The 10000-nt window shown below is 41.1% G+C and overlaps 1 protein-coding gene across 1 annotated transcript in view; it reads left to right on the forward strand.

The window, feature by feature from the left end:
- The window catches only part of l3mbtl4 (L3MBTL histone methyl-lysine binding protein 4), a 30885-nt gene that overhangs the window by 13618 nt on the left and 7267 nt on the right, over positions 1-10000 (forward strand). The window contains exon 14 of the mRNA XM_026241561.1: positions 7-118. Within this exon, the coding sequence (XP_026097346.1) occupies positions 7-118 (112 nt within the window). The remainder of the gene's footprint in view (positions 1-6; positions 119-10000) is intronic.

Below are 10000 nucleotides of genomic sequence, written 5' to 3' on the forward strand. Positions count from 1 at the left end.
CTGCAGCTCATGCAGGGCTTTCAGACACGAAGAGCTCCGTGACGCAGGGGGTGTGTCCAACCCCGGGCTGCAGGGGCGTCGGCCACATCAAGGGAGCAAAATACACCGGACACCACAGGTGAGACCCTCACACACACACACGTATAACAGGTGAGACCCTCACACACACACACACACACACACACACGAATAACAGGTGAGACCCTCTCACACACACACACACACACACACACACACACACACACACGAATAACAGGTGAGACCCTCACACACACACACACACACACACACACACACACACACACACGAATAACAGGTGAGACCCTCACACACACACACACACACACACACACGAATAACAGGTGAGACCCTCACACACACACACACACACACACACACGAATAACAGGTGAGACCCTCACACACACACACACACACACACACACACACACCCGAATAACAGGGGACACCCTCACACACACACACACACACACACACACCCGAATAACAGGTGACACCCTCACACACACACACACACACACACACACCCGAATAACAGGTGACACCCTCACACACACACACACACACACACACACCCGAATAACAGGTGACACCCTCACACACACACACACACACCCCTGAATAACAGGTGACACCCTCACACACACACACACACACACACACACACACACACACACACCCGAATAACAGGTGACACCCTCACACACACACACACACACCTGAATAACAGGTGACACCCTCACACACACACACACACCCGAATAGCAGGTGACACCCTCACACACAAACAAACACACACACACAAACACACACACACGAATAACAGGTGAGACCCTCACACACACACACACACACACACACACACACACACACCCGAATAACAGGTGACACCCTCACACACACACACACACACACACACACACACACACACGAATAACAGGTGAGACCCTCACACACACACACACACACACACACGAATAACAGGTGAGACCCTCACACACACACACACACACACACACACACACACCCGAATAACAGGTGACACCCTCACACACACACACCTGAATAACAGGTGACACCCTCACACATACACACACACACACACACACACCCGAATAACAGGTGACACCCTCACACACACACACACACACACACACACACGAATAACAGGTGAGACCCTCACACACACACACACACACACACACACACACGAATAACAGGTGAGACCCTCACACACACACACACACACACACCCGAATAACAGGTGACACCCTCACACACACACACACACACACACCTGAATAACAGGTGACACCCTCGCACACACACACACACACACACACCTGAATAACAGGTGACACCCTCACACACACACACATACACACACACGAATAACTGGTGAGACCCTCACACACACACACACAAACACACACTCGCATACACAATCACAAACCCTCACACACTGATTGACTGTGTGATGAAGTCTATTAGAATGTAGTTAAATTATCAGAAAATGTAAGATATGAGCACAAAAATCCCCCTCTTATATTTATTTCATATAAGATATAGTTCAGCAATATCTCAGCAGCGCTAGCGCAGTTCCTCCAGTATCTGCACTAGATGTTGTAGTGCATGTGACGTCACACACACTCTATAGCAAGCATAGTACAACATTTTGTGTAAGTGTAATAACTGTAATAGTTGCAAGTCTATGGTAATTAAGTGGCGGCAGTGTTGATGAGAGCCGCTGGTGGAGGCTCGGCTTGCCCCCGTACAAAACGGACAATGGGAAGGAGATAGTGGAAGATGAACTGTTAAATTTCATTGTGGTTAAAATGAAGACGTTAAGCCATGATGAGATTGTTTTGCTAGCAACTAATAACTTTTCATCTGAGTGGATAGCTACGCTGTATCGGACACAAAGGTCCACAGAAGGACGTGAATATTATCAAGGCCTGTCTGAAGGTTTTAAATGAGTGTGGTGAGAATATTCCGCGGTTTGTTTCACATTATTTGGATGAACTGCCACCTGTGGGATTTGGCCATATGGATGCCTCGGCGTTGCTCGGAGCAGCTGAACCAAGAAGTTTCTGGCCTGAGGAGGGCATTGCAAATACAGGCAGAAGTGGGTGAAGACTTGGGGACAACTGAGATGGCCAGGAGCTCATGTGGGGGGGTGAAGGGACTGGAGGGTTCTGCTCAACAGCAGGAGCTCCTGGATACGGGAGTCAGTCTGCAGTTGCTGCTATGTAATTAATTCATCTATATGAACATTAGTGTTGCGTCTTATAATGCGCGCGGACTGCGTGTTGGCCACAGTGATCCTGATAAATCACGCCGTGTCGTTGTGGACAGATTGATGGAGAGATGTGAGATTTTGTGTGTCCAGGAGACGTTCCTTGCTAAACAAGAACTGGATGGATTAAACTCCCTGCATAGTAACTTTCATGGAGCGGGTGAATCAACAACAGACTTGAGTGCTAAAGTTGTCCGGGGGAGAATTGCTGGGGGGGTTGCTACGTTGTGGAATAAAAAATCTGATCAGTTGGTCAGTGTTATGAGATTGGGAGTTGATTGGGCCATTGGTATTGAGCTGTGTTGTAATGACAGGAAGATAATAATTTTGAATGTTTATATGCCACTGTGTAAAAAGTGATCTGTTTGTGGTGGATAATGTGGAGTATAATGATGATGTTGTTATTACTTCTTCTGAAATCCATGAAGCAATATTGAAGCTAAGGGATAATAAGGCATGTGGTCCAGACCATATTACAGCTGAACATCTTAAACTTGCCAGTAAGAAACTGTGTCCTCTGGTGGCTATGTGCTACACAGGGTTTTTTGTTCATGGGGAGTTACCTGATTCTGTGCTGTCTGTTGAGCTGGTGCCTGTTATCAAGGATAAAGTGGGGAAGCTGAATAGCTCAGATAACTATAGGTTAATAGCTGTGGCCAGTGTTATGTCAAAAGTGCTGGAGACAGTTGTTCTGTGTAGACTTGAGAGGTACGTCCTGTCTACGGATAATCACTTTGGTTTTAAACGAAAGCATGGTACTGATTTATGTATTTTTGCACTAAAGGAAATTTTAGATAGATATAATAAACAAAATTCCACAATGTTCTTGTGCTTCATTGATGCCTCTAAAGCATTTGACCGTGTTAATCATCAAAAATTGTTTTTAAAACTGATTAAAAGTGGGGTCCCTGGTTTTTTGATTAGAATCTTGGTCTATTGGTATTCTCATCAGACAATGAGAGTTAAATGGGGGAGTGTAACAACGGCTCCCTTTAAAGTGACCAATGGGGTTCGACAGGGTGGAATTCTGTCTCCTTTTCTTTTTAATGTGTATATGAATGATTTGTCTATTAATCAGCTTATGTACGCTGATGACTTGGTCATTTTTAGCCCATATAGTGCTGGTATACAACAGCTTTTGAGACTATGCACACAGTATGGTGTAGATTTTGATATAAAGTATAATCCAAAAAAGAGTAAAATTATGACTATAAGAAGTAGAGATGATAAACATTCTCATTTTCCTGATTTTTATCTGGTACTGTACTTGATGTATGCACAGATATTACATATCTTGGCCATATTATTGTAAACGCTGGCTGGTCAGGTTTGGTGAGGCTTTCTCCAAACTGGCCAAATACAAACAAGACAGCGATAAATAAAAATGGTAACAAGAAATATGGCAACGATTTCTATTTCAAAGAGCGCGCCTGCAAATGAGGAGTTACTGAGCTCGCTTGGTGGTGGAAAAGTAAAGCGGACGCAACAGGTTTAGTCTGTCTAGTGTCCACACTGGTCATCTGAACTCTGTGTCAGTAGCTCACAGACCGGACGGGGATTTATCATGTCGTGTTGTGCTGCATCCAGTGTAGCATCACTGACTATAATGAGTATTTTGTCACGCTGCGCGCTCGCGTCCGTTAGACAGGGTGTATTTAACTTTCTTATTTCTTATTCTTTCTTGTTTAACTGCATTATTTTTTTGATATTTATTTTAGTGTTTTGCCTGTGGCGTTCACTAACAGAAGTGCTCAAATAAACACGAACTGACGAGTTAAATATGATGTGTTAGATGAGTGAGACAGTGCTGGGCTGATTTCATAGACGTGTGCATACATATAAATGTATCCTGTATATAATATATATAAAATATATATTTTTTGGTAATTCCATGAATTAACTGACCACAACACTGCTTGCACATGGTTTATTTCGCAGTTTGATATGAAAGGAAGAATGCAATGGCGCCTTTGAGCACAGGACCGTCCCCGCTCGCTTAACTTGCACCTGATAATAAAGTGAAGAGGAGCGCGTGTCTGAAACGTCTCCTGTTCAGTCATTCTGCGACTGAATAAATTCACTTCTTGTCTTGAGAAAAAGTGACAGAAGCAGCAGTTGTGAGAGGGTGGCCATCCACACCCCTACGTTAAATATTTTGAATACATTAAACTAAAAAAAAATGATCGCCTTCGTTAACGAGCACATTTTGACACTAATATATTTATACATTAATATATATATATATATATATATATAATTTTTTTTTTTTTTTAATCAACACCGCGCCACCGGCGGTTGTTGGTCCATGACTAACCGCGGTGGTAAAAATCTGCCACCGTCACAGCCCTAATCTGCTCCATCGATTCATACAACAGTTCAATAAACAAGCTCACATTGTTACATTTTAGACTGTTTTAACTCAATATCACAAGTGAAAGAAGTTCCTCTCAGAAGCAAACATCAACACACAGCAGTGACTCGTTAATTGAGTAACTCTGAGTTAGTGATTACACACTTACTTTATTTCTGAATGATTCAGCCATTTAACAAACCGGCTGAATAATTCATTCAATGACAGCCACTACTGTCAATATAGTTCAGTAGACATCACTCAGTTCATATTTCAATGTTCAATTTCTTTTTTTGTTTTGCTTTGTTATTTCATAGTATTATTTTATGTATTATTTAAAACACAATAATGACTGATGATCATTGACTTTAAATCATCTTTTGGGGGGAACTTTTTTCAGCCATAATTAATGTTTGATTTAATTAGTGATTTGTTTCGATCAATAATTTGAATGACTTGGTGGCTGTATTTCAGAATTAAAGACTATCTGAAGCTTCTGCTCACAAACGAGTCGTAAATCAGCACTTAACGAGTTCAGAATCCTCCATGACCCCATATGTATATATGATATAATCACTGGAGAAATAATGAAATAATTTAGTGAAAGCATGCTGTTTTTAGAAAGCCACTTCTGATTACACAGAGCAAGACAGAAGAAGAAAAGAAGCTTCAGCAAAATCCTCTGCTTAGAAAGTGACTGGATTGGCTTTCATTAAAACCTCATGTACATTGATTTGCATGTATTTGCATACAAAGACCAGCTATTTAAGCAGAAGCGTAGCGTCATGTCTCGATCTGGTGGACAGGTGAACAATACCAAGCGTTCATGGACTTTAATGATCGTCCTCCAGAGTGAATGAATCTCAGAATCAGTTTTTATGAGACGCATCTGAAACCGTTATTACTGTAAACAAGAGCTACAGTTACTGAAGCATATTGAAATGCATAATTGAACTCTCGTCGTAATCATCGTTCATAATCTTCTACCGTCTCGTCTGAGGAGTTTCATCAGTTATGCTTGATTAGAAACTAACTGATTATGTCTTACAGTGCAGGATTCAGGTTCTTTTTCAGAACCTGATCTCATAGCATTATTCTGCATTTGTGATTGCGGTTCAGGGTTCTCTGCACTGCTGTATTTGTGTTCATATAAGACTGCAATCCGTCTGCATGCACAGGTCTGAATAAACTCAGTGTGTGTGCAGTGTTGATATCAGGAGAAGCAGCATCGACACCAGTGTGTGATTGGCATTTTTGCTTGCTAAAATATCTGAAAATATGCCCCTTAAAAAAGTCCTGGTCCTCATACTGCTGACTTAAACGAGATGAGAATTTCTGTAGGAGCAGCAGGAATCTGATCTCTGTCTTACATAAGCGTATTCTTCCTCCAATAACTACTGTACATATATCTGGATGAGGATTAAACTTTTAATGAGATCAGATCTTCGGTTGGATTGAGCTCAGATGATTTTCATGTTATAATAGTCAACTAAAAGTTCAACTGAAATTATAATTAAAACCCAAAAAAAATCATTGCTTGAAATAAAATGAACAAGGCAATATTTCTCATTTTAAATGTAGTTTCTCTCTCTGTCTCACTCTCTCTCTGTCTGTCTCTCTCACTCTCTCTCTCACTCCCTCTCTCTCTGTCTGTCAATTCAATTCAATTCAATTCAATTCAAATGAGCTTTATTAGCATGACTGTGGAACACAATGTTGCCAAAGCATCAACATATTATATATAAATAATAAAACTAACAAACAAAACATATATTTACAAATCATGTCATATGTAGCATAGTAAATATAAATAAATGGATAAATAAACACAATTTATCCTAATAAATGAATAGATACAATCGGTCTCTCTAGAGAATTAGCTGACTCTGGCGTTGTGAATAGCTAACACATATTTAGCCGCTAGTGCAGCTGTACTATCATCTTCTCCCAGTAAGAAGAACATTTTCTCAGTGTCGCTCAGTTCAGAGAATGATGGAATTAAAATTTCAAATCTGGGCAGAAAGGTTTCTCTTATACTGGTGTATTTAGAGCAGAAGAGCAGAAAGTGTTCCTCATCCTCGATGTGCTGTAGGTCACATTGTCTACAGATCCTCTGCTCTCTCTCTGTCCATGTTTGTCTATGTCTTCCTCTCTCTATCTCTAGATCATGGTCACTTAATCTGTATTTGGAGAGGATTTGTCTTTCTTTAAAATGTTTAATAAATAGATAACTGGCCAATTTAGTGGTTCTATTGAGGGCCGAGTAACATTGCAGTTTATTCTGGAGGGCAAAATGTGCTTTTAGTGCTTCATCATGAGTGACTTTTAGATGTTTGTGGATCTGGTTAATAAAAGGTTTGGGGTTGATGGGGAGTATATTCTGATGGAGCAGTTGAAGAGCGAGTGAGTTCAGAGGATGAGGTTCTGCTGAGCTTTCATTGGCGAGGAAGGCTTTATATTGCACTGACTCTGGGTCAGACTGATGGAGGTGATGCCAGAACTGAACACATCTCTTCTGGATCTCCATGTTCAGCGGGTACAGGCCCAGCTCAGCCCTGCAGGCCGCAGAGGACGTGTTTCTGTGAACCCCGAGAATATTTTTGCCAATTTCCAATTGTAATTTTTCTACTGATGTTTTATCCCAATTTTTAAAATTTAGTACTGGTCCCCAAATTTCACATCCATATAAAAGAATTGGTTTTATTAATGAATTATATAATTTTATCCAGGTTTTAATGGGTAATTTTAAGTGTCCACATCGTGACTTTATAGCATAGAAAGCCCTCCGAGCCTTTTCAGCGAGTGTTTTCACAGCCAGCCCGAAGCGTCCCGAAGCGCTGATGTCGATGCCCAGATAGCTGTAGCTAGAGCTGTGCTGCAGGACCTGGCCTTTATACAGGAACTGGTGTTTGTGTCCCTGAGATCTGGCTTTCTTCTGGAACACCATGACTCTGGTTTTGTCCAGATTGACAGTCAGGGCCCAGTCGTGACAGTATTGTTCCAGCAGGGATAGGCTCTGCTGAAGGCCCTCAGGTGTGCGGGACAGCAGGACCAGGTCATCCGCATACAGCAGACATCTGACCTCTGACCCCTGTAGAGTGAGGCCGGGCGCAGTAGAGCTCTCCAGCGCTGACGCCAGGTCATTGATGTAGATGTTGAATAGAGTTGGGCTCAGACTGCAGCCCTGCCTCACTCCACGGCCCTGCTGGAAGAACGCGCTTCTGCGGTTACCGATCTTCACCGCACTTTTGCTGTTGGTGTACAGAGATTTAATAATGTCAAACGTTTTTCCGCCAATGCCAATTTGTAGGATTTTGTACAGTAGACCATCATGCCAAATTGAATCAAATGCTTTTTTAAAGTCTACAAAACATGCAAATATTTTCCTTTGTTTGTGGTTGATGTTCTTGTTGATTAGAGTGTGGAGAGAGTAGATGTGGTCGGATGTGCGATGTTTTGGTAAAAAGCCAATCTGTGCTTTATTTAAGATGTTGTGTGCTGAGATGTGTGAGACGATGCGTGTGTGAATGATACTGCAGAACAGTTTTCCCAACACACTGCCCACACTTATCCCGCGGTAGTTATTGGGGTCGAATCGATCGCCGCTCTTAAATATGGGGGTGATGAGTCCCTCAGACCAGATCTCAGGGAAGTGTCCGGACCAGAACACCAGATTAAATAATTTGCCTATTGTTTGAATCATGCTGGGACTGCTGAGTTTAATCATTTCATTATTAATGAGATCTTGTCCACATGCTTTCTTTAATTTAAGATTTTTAATATGTTCTAATATTTCAGATATTGTTATTGATTTATCTAATGGATTTTGATAATTCTTAATAGTTTTTTCCATGTCTTCTAGTGTTTTCTTTACTTTACTCTGGGGTTGGTTGCGGTCGGCCGGTTCAATTTTTTGATACAGATTTTCAAAGTAAGATTTCCAAATTGTGCCATTCTGGAGTGATATCTCTAATTTGGGTTTTTCCAGTTTTTTATATAGGTTCCAGAAAGTGTTTTGATCTATTGAATCGTCAATTTCTTCAATTTTAGTTAGAAAATATTTTTCTCTTTTTTTCCACAGAAGTGTTTTGTACTTTTGCAGACAGTCTGAGTAAGAAAGCCGTAATGTCTGGCTGGACGGATCTTTGTGCTTTTTATTGGAAAGTCTCCTGAGTTCTTTTCTGAGTCCGGCACATTCATCATCAAACCAGACATCCTTTCTCTTTCTCTGTCGATTGGTTCTATGTTTGGTTTGCTGTTTAATATTAGATAGAGTTATCAATGTTATGAATATGTTACTTAAGTTTTTTGTTGCTAAATGTATTCCATTAATATCTAAGGTGAAATCAGTGGACATAAAGTCATCTATCATTTTTAATATAGTCGGATTGTTCATATTTTCTTTGAATTGTTCCGAGTTGGATTGATTCCACTTGAGTTTATGTTTCAGAGGAAACAGTTTTTCAGCTTCAGGTGGAGCAGTTTTGGTTATTTGACATGGGGCTTTCAGATAAAGCACAGTTTGGCAGTGATCGGACATCGAGAGCTGAGGTCTGACTGTGAAGGCATTGATCAAATTTTGATCAATATCTGTTATTGAATAATCAACCACACTGGCTCCTAATCTGGAGCAGTAAGTGAATCTACCTAATGTATCTCCACGAGTTCTGCCGTTAATGATGTATAATCCTAAACCTTTACAGAGTTTCAACATTTGTTTTCCACTAATGTTCACTGAAGTATCATAGCTGTTTCTCGGTGTGATATTAGATGAGGGATGAAACGTGGTGTCATTGGGGATGTGGTCATTATCTACAATATTTACATAATCAATTTCTCGCCCTGTTCTGGCATTTAAGTCTCCGCAGATGAGGATGTTTCCTCTGGACTGAAAGTGTAAGATGTCAGTCTGTAATGTTGGGAAGCTTTGCTCTTCATAATAGGGAGAGTCATGAGGTGGAATATAGATTGCACAGAGATAAAGATTAGACTGATATATGACGGATTTCACTTCAAGCCAAATGGATGATTTTCCACTTTTAGCAACTTTAATCAAATGTTTTAAATCGTCTTTTAAATTGTCTCTCTCACTCTCATTCTCACTCTCTCTGTCACTCGTTCTCACTCTCTCTCTCACTCCCTCTCTCTCTGTCTGTCTCTCTCACTCTCATTCTCACTCTCTCTGTCACTCGTTCTCACTCTGTCTCTCACTCTCTCTCTGTCTCACTCTCACTCTCTCTGTGTGTCTGTATGTCTCTCACTCTCTTTGTCTCACTCTCATTCTCACTCTCTCTGTCACTCTCTCTCTCACTCTCACTCACTCGCACTCTCTCT

This window comes from Carassius auratus, linkage group LG49B (assembly GCF_003368295.1).
Source record: "Carassius auratus strain Wakin linkage group LG49B, ASM336829v1, whole genome shotgun sequence".
NCBI lineage: Eukaryota > Metazoa > Chordata > Actinopteri > Cypriniformes > Cyprinidae > Carassius > Carassius auratus.